Source organism: Carlito syrichta, unplaced genomic scaffold (assembly GCF_000164805.1).
Source record: "Carlito syrichta isolate Samal-C Ts95f unplaced genomic scaffold, Tarsius_syrichta-2.0.1 Scaffold87115, whole genome shotgun sequence".
Lineage (NCBI taxonomy): Eukaryota > Metazoa > Chordata > Mammalia > Primates > Tarsiidae > Carlito > Carlito syrichta.
This window is the reverse complement of record NW_007031211.1, coordinates 72961-84760: the sequence shown is the minus strand read 5'-3', so window position 1 is coordinate 84760 and position 11800 is coordinate 72961. Positions and strand designations below refer to the sequence as shown.

Sequence of the window (11800 nt, the reverse complement as noted above, 5' to 3'; positions counted from 1 at the left end):
ATTTTTTGATTTATTGTAGAGACGAGGTGTCACCAAGTTGCCCAGGCTGGTCTTGAACCCACAGGCTCAGGCAGTCCTCTCGCCTCGGACTCCCAAAGTGCTGCGATTATAGCCACTGCGCCTGGCTGATTATGCATCTTTTAAATGTATGTCTCTGTGTGTATTTTCACTGACACATCTGTGTTCGCTTGTAGTGGTGCCAGAGAAGGAGATGTGGCCTCCTGAAACTAGATAATACATAGTAGTTGAAGTTCAGTGAACTTCCTTATACTGCAGCCCACCTTTTCATTTTTTCTGGCATTATATTTGGGTATTGGTATCTGTGTCCTTTTCTATTTGAGACTCACCTCTGAGGATCGTAAATAATTGAGATAAGTGATATGAACTTCTACATATGTTATATGTTTTGTTTAGTTCAAATGTTCTAAGTATAGCTGGTATGGAATCAATCTGCATAAGTCTGTTGTATTTTATTATTTGCGTGTGCATCTGATGAGGTGAGAAGTCATCTTCAGGAGAGACTTTGCACAGGAGCATGTAATAAATGTGTTGGCAGTGATTCTTTTCTAAATAGAGTTGATGTTTGAGGTAGTTGTATATGGGGAGGTGAGTCATGGTATCTAGTAGCTTTGAATAAATAAAGTGCTACAAAGGTATAATTTAGAGTTTCATGTAGTTTTTTAATGTTATGCACACGAATACAAACAAGTAATTCCAAATAAATCAGTCACTTTCCTTTTAGTAGTTGTGCCATGCAACTTTGTAATCATATTTAATTTACATTCTCACTAAAGGAAAATGTTCATTAACCCAAGTAGTGGGTATATTCTAGAAGCTGGTTAATTAAGGTAGGTGTCATTGATGGTATATATTCATTGAAGTTAAAGTTTTAGTAAAACCAGTTTTGCTAGTATTAAGGAAATGATATAATTTTTAAAATATCATAATGCCATAAAAGTACTCTCCTTATTTTAATGACTTCATTTGATATTTCTGCTTTTTACTGCAAAGGTATTTTTTAAATCTTCTTAACGAACATTAAAAAAAATTAAGTTCAGTCAAATACTGTTTTAATTAGTTGAAATCCCTTAAATTTTTGCTCATAATTAAAAGTTAGTATTTATTATTCTGTGTGTATTCCACTTATGTTTCTATACAAAGTTTCACCATAGGTCAGGATTTGGTTAGGGGATTGGGATATACATACATCTTAAGTATCATTTTTGGTAAAACCAATATCTGACCATTCTTGCTTACTTAATTTTAAAAAATAAAATTATGATCAATGGTATAGTTAAACACAGTAGATTTTTTTGATCACCAATTTTGTCAGAACTCTGCAAATCATGAATTCTCTGTGGTTTTACATGATGTGTGGCAACTGGATGCAGTTTCTTTTGCTACCATACAGATATAGGTTGGGTTATTTTTCTACATGTTAAGATAGCTTTTTCATACCAGAAAAGTAAGAGTCCTTTGTTACTTGTTGTAAGAGTCATTATTATGGTCTCAGGTACTTCTTAGTCAGTATTAATATTTTTACATAGTGCTTCCCTTTAAGAAGTTCTGAACATCAATAGATTGAAATATTTCCTTGGTTAATTTGTTTACATTGGAGTCTCTTCACTTGGGTCACTACCGTCCTGTTCTTTTTTCCTGTTTTCTTGGGATGAAGGTGTTGCAGAATTGGGGCACTTCAGCATAGTTATTAAGGAATTTCTAAAGGACTTGCAAAGGAAAAAATAGATAAATGGATCCAGGCATGCATTTAAGGAAGTTAACCATAGAGTGCTCTCTTTCACATAGAACAGGGTATTCTCAGCAATGCAGTCAAAGACGTCCCGGGTTTGGCTCAGGGTGTAAGGAATTCGGGCAAAATGGAAAGGAACAAAACAAATAAAGAATACAGCAATGATAATGAAAACTTTGACATTCACCTTTTTCCTGGGGACTTTGCCTGGGCCCCTTGTTCTTACATAGGACCGGTACAGTTCTTTTGTGATAAGTGTATAACATACAATGACAATTAAAAAATTAATCCAGAAAATGACTTGACAGATGTAATTGACTATTTCATGCCAGACCAGACCAAATTCTGATTTGAGGAAAGAGCATTTCTTCACATTTTTGTCTCTTGGTCTCCTGTTGGTCAGAATCATGTTAGGCAAAGAGAGTAAGAACATGAATGCCCAGATGACCACAGAGAGAATCTTAGCCCCCAAGAGATTGCTGGGATTGGATGTTTGAAATGGCCTGGTGGTCTTCTGGTAGCGATCAATAGTGATCAGTCCTAGGAATGAAATGCTGATATACATTGTGAAATAAAATACAACAGAGGTAACTTGACACACAAAGGTTCTCAGCGGTCCCGTTCCCAGTTTGGCATCGCTAAGAATTTTGAACGGAAAAGTCAGAATCATGAGAAGATCTGAAATGACTGTGTTCTTAAGAAAAATAATGAAGTTTGATTTACTGCGGATTTGAAAGAAAATCCTCATTGCCAGACTGTTTGTGATGAGTCCAACGAAAAATAGAACAGTATAGAGAAGCGGGAAGAGGACCTGGGTGATTTTATAATCTCTAGTGCACAGACTGTTGTTCCCAGGCACAGAGGTGAGGTTGTCAGTGACTTGCATTTCTTCTTTGCTACCTAAAGTAAGAGAGGAGGGATGGTTATTGCTCTTATCTCTATGTGTAACTTTTTCGGTACACAGCGTCCTCCAAAAGTTAAGGTTTCTGATCTTTATTGTAGCAGTTAGTAGGAACACAGAATACTGAATCACAAAATATTTCTTCTCAGCAAATATTTCATTTCTAGTGAAGTGAAATGATCTGAAGCACATTATATGAAACTACGGATGCTTCGTATTTCTTATTAGTTGAATGTTTGCCTCTTAAACTACGTTTTGATCTTAGTTAAGGCCCACCTATATTATAAAAAGCTTATATTATAAAAGCTTGAGGAAGCCTGGTGTGGTATCTCACACTTGTAATCTCAGTACTTTGGGAGGCTGAGGTGGAGATCGCTTGAGCCCACAAGTTCTAGACCTGCCAGGGCAATATAGCAAGGCCTCATCTCTACAAAAAATAAAAAACTTAGCCAGACATGGTGGCATGCACCTGTAGTTCCAGCTACTAGGGCAGCTGAGGCATTAGGATTATCTGAGCCCAGGCGGTTGAGAAAATGGTGAGCCGTGATCGTGCCACTGCACTCTAGGCAGTGTGACAGCAGAGTGAGACCCCAACTCAAAAAAAAAAAACAAAAAACAAGAAGAGATATTTGTTTCATTTTCATGCCTTTTAGTGTTTTTAATTTCTATTTGCAGTCACTTTTCCTATACCTTCCTTATTCCTAAGGTTAATTTCCTCTAGTACCATCAAAGTGTTTAAGGGAAAAATGACTGATTAAAATTACATATTATAATTCTAAAGTTTTTTTAAAAAGGGGAAAGAAATTTGTATGAACCACCCTTGGGATTTTTATTAACTAAATAAAATACTGAATCAGAGAAAAAAGTCCAAAACATTTTTCTTTAACGTTGAAAGATATTTCTCCCTCTATATTGCTTAGTCATCCATTAAAATATCAGCCATACAGAAACTTGGAATTTAGCTTCAAATATTTTAAATACATCTCATTTATATCTCATTTCTAACTTTGTATATCTCATTTCTAACTTTGCTCAATATATTTGAAGTTGTTACACACATCTTGACTATCATTCAAGGTAGCACTAAATTTCCCAGAATGTCCACGGACATCTTTTTCTATCCTTAATTAGTGAAAATACACAATTATGAATCATGTTGTCATAGTATGATTTCAATTTTCAACACCATCCCATTTGTTTAGCTCTTTTTAAAAAAATTAAACAAAACCCAATGTTATATTGATACAAGGTCACTGATTTTAACCTTCTTTACCACTGCTATTTGCTTTCAGTTGTTAATTCTCTGACAGTTTTGGAAAATCTGCTTTGCATATTGCTCATTTTGCGAAGACTGTAAGTTACTTAACAAGTATTTTTGACTTTGAGACTTCCAACTCTGTCTATATTTAAATCTTATTTTATACTCAAGATAAAATAAGGAAGACCATTTGTATTTTATTTCAATGCTTTGTATAATCTTTCTTAATATAAAACTTAATTAAAAAAATTGTCTCTGACACCATTCAAATTGCATTTTGATTTTTGTTCCAAATATGCGCCTGCATTGATATTGATTGTTATTTAAGGTTTTCAATTTTAAGAAAAAGTTGGAAAACCTCTGTACACATGTTATAGTGTAAATACATATTTTTGTCAAATACTTCTAGAAGAAACATTACCTGTTGATTCTGAAGGATTTGGATGTATCCAGTAAGAAGTAGTTAATGCAACCTGCAGAGTGGCATCTGGTATTTTCCTTCTAATGTCTTAGTTTCCTTGCCAGACCTCTTTGTAATAGAGAATTTGCTGAGTATTCATCAGTAAAGTCTTGAGTGTCCTAGAGAGAAATAGAAAAAGAGAGCAAGAGAGGGCTACACAATCAGGAATTACCTTCAAACTCTGGACTCAAAGCTATGCAGACACTGAATTTCTATCTGTCTGTTTTTAGGACTTCTGCTTTTCTTTCCTGGGAAATGTGGGACGAGGGTGGCTAAAGAAGTCACCTTTTAAAAAGCAAATTAAAAGCTTGTGAATTTTTACTGAAACCTTCCATAGAGTTGATGATTTATAGCTTGGAACACTTTTGATTATTTTCCATGCAAATGGCAAATCCAAGTGGAGATTAACCTTCAAAGTCTGTTTCCTGGAGAAGCTTGCAAGGCTGCTTTCTCAGATAGTTATTTACCTGAAGACATTGTGCACAACACTGGATGATATATTTCTTTCTAACCAAGTAATTACATTAACTCAAAATGTGTGCTGATTAGGGATGTTAAGTCTGGCCCTTTGTTTTTTCCTTGGTTAATAATGACATTATTTTAAATCTGTGTTTGATTAATTTCTTTGTAGGCAAAACAGTTTCCGTCTATTATACATTATCAGATTTCAAAATTACATTAAAAATTGTATTTATTACCAGACTTATTATATAAGTGTTCTTCATGCTTTGCCTGAATAGAATTTATATGAACAGGCAATTTTGGGGGTTTCTTTTTACCTAGTTTTAAATTTTGGGGAAAAATATGTCATTGCATTATGGCATCCTTATGTCCCTATTATATAAAGTTCTTTAAATTTTATTTTTATTTTATTTTTGAGTTGGAGTGTCACTCTATCGCCCAGGCTGGAGTGCAGTGGCCTGCTCTCAGTCACCGCAGCCTTGACCTGCTGGGCCCCCTGCAATCCTTCCACCTCAGCCTTCCAAGTAGCTGGAACTACAGGTGTGCGCTACCACACCCATCTAATTTTTTTATTTATTGTAGAGACGAGGTCTTGCCAAGTTGCCCAGGCTGGTCTTGAACCTGTGGGGTCACAAAATCCTCTCACCTAGGCCTCCCAAAGTGCGGAGGTTATAGACATGAGCCATCTCACCCAGCCTAGTTCTTTAAATTTTAAACCAAAAGGGCAAAAGATATATTATGGGTGAGACTGAAAGACAGAACTTTTTGTAGCTTTATCTTTACGTAACTATATTGTTGTACACACACACTTCCCTGTAATATTTTGAACTGTAATGTCCTTCTGTTGGCAGTGGGGTAGGTGCCTTTGGTATGCACACGTTTTTGGTCCTTTTTTCTGAGTTTTGAGTATGTGTCTACCTCTTTATATGTTAATTATCTTTTGCGGTGGTTCTCAAAGTACAGAGAAGCACCTCAGCATCACCTGGGAGCTTCTTAGAGAGAGATGCATGTTCTTGGGCAAGAACCTAACCCTAGTGAGTCAGAAACTCGATTGCCCTGCCCCCATTTATATTTTAATGAGCCTTACATGTAATGCTCTGCACACCAAAGGTTGAGGACCACTGATTAAAGTGAACATATGCATTTTTGTTGCCATTAGAAATTTGATGCATTTTGTTGCCTGGTGCAGTGGCTCATGCCTCTTATCCCAGGATTTTGGGAGCCTTTTCACTCCATGTGGACGCTGTCCAGTGATTCTTTTTCAGCTACCTTTGTGCTGCTTTTGCTTGTCAATTCCATCTCCTCAGCTCATGACTTCCCTTCTTGGCTCAACTCCTTGAGCATATCAAGGCCAGCGGACTGCTTTGAGCTTTTTCAAGTTTCTAGCTTCGTCACCTCCAAATTTCTCTGTATTTTCCCTAATTTTTTAACCCCCGTGGTCAAGTAGAAGGATGTGTTTTTCTTTCTGTGTTAACCCTGACAGCAGGCCCATTGTCTCCTATATTCTTCATCTGTTACCTGATCTTTATCTTATCTTGATTTCCTTTATGGAGACTTCTTTATTTGAAACATAGGTCTGAAATTAGAGTTTGATATTGATTACCCTAATAACTTTCTTTTTCCTCTCAAGCTTTTGCTCTTCATGCCAGACTCCTGGTAAATGTGGGCTACTTCCCTACCTTCACCATTTCATCATCAGCTCTTATGTCAACCCCTTGTTTCCTGCTTTCTGTCCGTAGCACTTTAGAAAAACTTCTCCTTTGAAGCTCGCATTTAGTTTTTTAGTAAACAAGTCAGACGGGTCACATTTGTTGTGACTTCTTAACTCCATTTGACATTGTCAGTGGCCCTCATTTTTATATGTCCCCTCCCCTGACTTCTGTGACCCTACATTGTCAGGTTATTTTATTAGCTGTGAAAAGTGTGTGCACACCATTTGATGGCTTATTTCCCCCTCTGCCATCTCAGCTCTCATGGCTCTTTTCCCCCAAAGAGGACATGGAAATTTTGTACTCCTCACAGACTTGAAATATAGCCCCATCTGTAAGCTGTCACCTCAGTGCTAGTGTCCACATCAAATCAACTATTGCATATCTACGATACATTTCCACCTACCCCTCAAATTCCACTTGTAGGCAAATTAACAGCTCCCTGTCCTTATATTGTTTGTTTTTCTCCTCCAACCAATTTTCCCTAGTGGGTACATCTTGAAGTCCAGTGAGATACACATTTACTCAGCAGATTCAGATACCTGTTTCCTAGCTTCCTTCAGATACCTATTGATTTTTGCTGCTGCTTTTTTTTTTTTTAAAGAGACAAAGTCTCTCTTTGTTGCCCATGCTGGGCTCAAATTCCTGGGCTCAGGCAATCCTCCCGCTTTGGCCCCCCAAAGGACTGGAATTACAGGCATGAGCTACCATGCCTCACCTTGATTTTGCTTTGTAGTCTTCGTTCCCACAATTGAGAGTTAGTTTACCCTGGAAACTTTTTTTTTTTTGCGGTGGGGGGGTGGTCTTGCTCTGTCACTCAGGCTAGAGTGCAGTGGCATACTCATAGCCATTGCAGCCTTGACCTGCTGGGCTCAGGTGATCCTTCTGCCTCTGTTTCCCCAGTAGCTGGAACTATAGGCATGTGCCACCATGCCTGGCTAATTAATTTTTTCAAATTTTTTGTAGAGATGAAGTCTCACCATGTTGTCCAGTCTGGTCTCAAACCCCTGAGCTCAGATAATCCTCTTGTCTCTGCCTCCCAAAGTGCTGGGATTAGTGGCGTGAACCACTGCGCCCGGCTCACCCTGCAAACTCTTTTATGCTCAACTTTCTCATATCTTTTTTCATTTTTTTAACTCTTAATTATCAGATTAAGTTTCCTACAAGACTAATTTTTATTCTTACCTTCATTCCTGCCCTATTCCTTTAGCATGTGTTTATTAGTTCACTTATTTCTTCTCTACCTAGTGTATTAAAAAAAATATTAATGCCAACTTATTGCCTCATACGAAGAATACAAGAATGAATAAAACAGACATGGAGTTTTTCACAAAATGTACACGCTAATTGAGAAGACAGACATTAAACAAATACCTAGAAAACAAGTGAATTACACTGTGACAAATGCTCCAGAGTCTACTTCCCCTCCCTACTCCTCCTGTGGGGGAGATTTTTCAATAAACTGGAGGAAGAAGGAGGGACCTGACTGTGTATTTGTAAATAGCATTTTGGCAAGTGATGTTGAAGCTGCTGAGAGTATTTTAGGTGCAGGAAAGAGCCACAGCAAAGAAAGGAAGTGCCCCAGGGTCTTGGGAAGACGTTGAGTAATGGAGTACCGTGTGAGTGTGGGGTAATGTGGGTATGGAGTACGTGCATGGGAAGGATGGAAGTCTATTATGAACTAACAGTAGTGAGTGCTGTGTCCAGTGTGCTCCTAAGCATTTCACATATTTTGTCTCAGATTTTCTCACAAAAGCCATGCAAGGAAGGTGTGCTACTCCCTTTTTCAGAGGAGGAATCTGAGGCTTAGAAAGGCTCATTATCTGGGATCATGGACTTGGCAGATAGCATAACCAACATGCAGTCACAGCTCTCCTACCCCCAAACTTGGGCTATTATTGGTGTGATATGGAACCATGGTAATCCTGTACAATCGTGATGAATACATGGATTTTTCTAGGATGTCTACCTTCATTCCTCTCTTTAGCATATATACCCCCACCCACCCCCCCTGCTGCTGGACCTCTGGGTCACTACTTTTATGGCGGCAAATCTGTGCTCCTTGAACACAGGAAGCATTCATCCTTGTGTTTTCTCAGGGTTCCCAGCATTTGGTTGTGCCTGAAGTGGATAGTCTGTAAACAGTTGTTGAATAACTTAGCTAGCATCTTTTCATCATCCCTCACATAGACATTGACATTGGGACCATTTGATGTGTCCTTCACTGAAAACAATCACCAAGGCACATGACTGGCACTGCCTAAGTTTTGTACAGTTTTCCCTGTGTCCTCTTGTTCCTTCATAGGGCTTATGTGCACACATCCCACCAGACAAAAAAAGCACTATATCAGCATTTCTCTGTAACAACAACAAAAATTTGAGATTAGCAAGCAGCTCAGCTCATTCAGATATGCAGCCAGGTATAGAAAACACTGCCCATGTTTAATTTCTCCTACAGCTAGATCATCTTTGAAAACCTGACAGGGGCTTAAATACTCAGGAGGTTAAATAAGAATAACTTCTTCTGGGAGAGACTTGCTCCTAACTTTTTTTTTTAAGGAGTTAAATTTTGAGGAGGGGTAGCTAGATGGATCAGCAGGGTATACAAAAGTCTATTTTTACTAGTGTATTAAAAAGCAAAAGCAAAAACAAAAACCCAGTACAATGGGAAATGATGGTAATTGCATGCCTGAGAAAGACTAACAACAAGAGAATGAGTACAAAGTGACAGGCTCAGAGAGAGAGAAAACCAGCTCTTCAAGACTGCAGAAATGAAATGCTACTTTGTGCAGAGTGCACATGTGAAGTCTCCAGGTAGCAAACACTGGATCTTCACGTCTGAGGTTTCTGCTCTTTCCTGTAGCCACTGTTAATTAGGAGCACAGTGCAGTTTGTTTCTCTGGGAGGAGTTGTTTTCTTATGTAAGCTTCTCAGGATAAGATAGATGCTGGGAGAATGTAGGCACCTGGTATGGGCAAAGATGTACAGCAAGTAAGAAAAGGAGATGTACTGAAGGGCAGAGGTGGACATTTATTAAGAAAATGGAAGCTTATAAGATCCAAGGGAGAAATGGTGATAGAAAAAGTCAAAGCCAAGTATAAGAAAGAGAGACTATCTTGAACTGCTTAACTTTGGCTAAGGAACGTGTTCTGTGGTGTGTGTATATTTTTGTTATGCTGTGGCTGAATGATTTTCTTTCCCGTGTGGGAAAAAAGTAGTATTTGGATTCACTGTGCCTGTGAGGTAGGGTTGGGAAAGGGACCCAGAGGCAAGAGTGGTGGTGTCAGAATGTGTTTGCCTTTCTAACTACTTACCTCACACCTGTTGAGACCTGCACACTTCGTTGTTTTGTCATTTGGAGATAAATATACTGGCCGGGTGCGGTGGCCTATGCCTGTGATCCCAGCATTTTGGGAGGCCAAGGTGAGAGGATTGCCTGACTCCAGGGGTTCGAGACCAGCTGGGGCAACTTGGCGAGACCTCGTCTCTACAGAAAAAAAAAAAAAAAAAAAAAAATACTGGGCCTGGTGGTACACAGCTGTGGCTCCAGCTACTTGGAAGACTGAGGCTGAAGGATCACCTGAGCCCAGCAGGTTGAGGGTATGGGTAGCCGTAAGTGTGCCACTGCACTCCAGCCTGGGCGACAGAGTGAGACTCCTACTCAAAAACAAAAAAGGAAATATACGTATATCTCACAGAGTCATGTTGGAAGTAAATAGAATATATATTAGAAACAGACAGGGTCTCAGACTTTTCCAGGCTAGTCTTGAACTCTTGGCCTCAAGCTGTCCTCCTATCTTAGCCTTCCCAAACTCTAGGATTACACACATGAGCCACTGCACCTGGTCCAGGAATATTTTTCACAAAGGTGTTTGAGGATTCTAGTAAGATTTTTTGCTCCTCAAATATAGATATTTACTATTGCTATATAAATAAAACTAATCTTATGAAGAAATAACATTTTTCTTAAGGGAAAAGTTTGACTAGATAGTATGTTACATGATGTGAAATTAATACCATGTTCAATTTTAAGCAGTGAAAAGTTTTTCAATAGCCAAAACTTACTCTGTAGGGTACGCCCACATCAAGTGCTTCTATTAAGACTTCAGGTCAGTTGGTACTTTTTTTTTTTTTTTTTTTTACTTTAGTAAGTTCCAAACTGGAAAAACAAGGGCGTTGCCTGGAGGTTGAGGTGAATTGAAGGGAGGGCGGGACGCCACCACCGCAAGCCAGCATAGAGATGCTGTGGTTAGTGCATTTCGGAGATGTGAAATGCAGCCCCACCCCTGTAGACAAGGGTTTCAGAATGCATTTTCTGTTTCTCAGGACGAATCTTCAAGTCATGAATGTAACCAGCGCACAATTCTTCTCTACGGAGTCGGCAAAGAGCGTGATGAAGCGAGGCATCAGCTGAAGAAGATTACCAAAGATATCCTGAAAATCCTAAATAAGAAAAGCACCACAGAGACGGGGGGTAACGAGCCTCAATGCATCTGCTCCATTATGTTGTCTTATGCTTTCCTCCTAGCACAGTCTTTTATCAAAGTGGTATATGTCACTGTCACCAGTGTTTCCTCTCCTGAATGACTGTCACATTGAAATGTGAATAAGCACATTTAAATTTTAAGCCTTGTTTCCATTTATAGTAATCCTTGTATTCAAATACCATATTCTGTAGACAGATGCAGGTAATTTTTATTCTCTGCTCTTTTGTAAATTTCCCGAATTTTCTGCAGTAGTCATGAGTGACATACTGAGCCCTGAGTTGGAAGACTCTCCATTTTCCTGTTTCTTAACCATCATTTTTCAAGCTTTAGTTGTGGGGCACTTATATTTGCATGTTAGTTGAAATTGCTTACCTTTTCTTACGTTTATTCAGAAAAAAATAATCAAAATAGGCAGTGATGGCTGTCTATATCACCAAAGGATTTCAAGTAAAAAAAAAAAAAGGTGTTTACTCTGTCATGCCTTCTGTAGTTGGAATGCCCTTTCCCCTTCCTTTTGACATAGCTTTGCATTGCATAATTGGAATTTTGTAATTATCCACTTTACATTTCTCTAATTACTCTTTTCAAAGTTTGTTTATGTTATTAGGCAGTCAGATTATTTAAAATATGATACCATTGCATATACCCCACTACCGCCACTGGTGTTTATTTCTCTAATGCTTAAATAATATAAAGAAGCCGGGCTTGGTGGCTCAGCCTATAATCCCGCGCCTTTGGGAGGCTGAGGTGAGTGGATTGCCTGAGCCCGCGGG

At 38.6% G+C, this 11800-nt stretch overlaps 2 protein-coding genes across 2 annotated transcripts in view; one reads left to right on the top strand and one right to left on the bottom strand.

Annotated features, from left to right (window-relative positions):
* The window catches only part of MED12L (mediator complex subunit 12 like), a gene marked incomplete at its 3' end in the record, with an annotated part of 335349 nt that overhangs the window by 251606 nt on the left and 71943 nt on the right, over nt 1-11800 (top strand). Inside the window, exon 16 of the mRNA XM_008057491.2 lies at nt 10867-11014. Coding sequence (XP_008055682.1) covers nt 10867-11014 — 148 coding nt within the window. The remainder of the gene's footprint in view (nt 1-10866; nt 11015-11800) is intronic.
* P2RY12 (purinergic receptor P2Y12) lies at nt 1561-2646 on the bottom strand. The gene has a single exon (XM_008057481.2). It carries the CDS (start codon nt 2634-2636, stop codon nt 1608-1610), a length of 1029 nt encoding a protein of 342 aa, XP_008055672.1. The 5' UTR covers nt 2637-2646; the 3' UTR covers nt 1561-1607.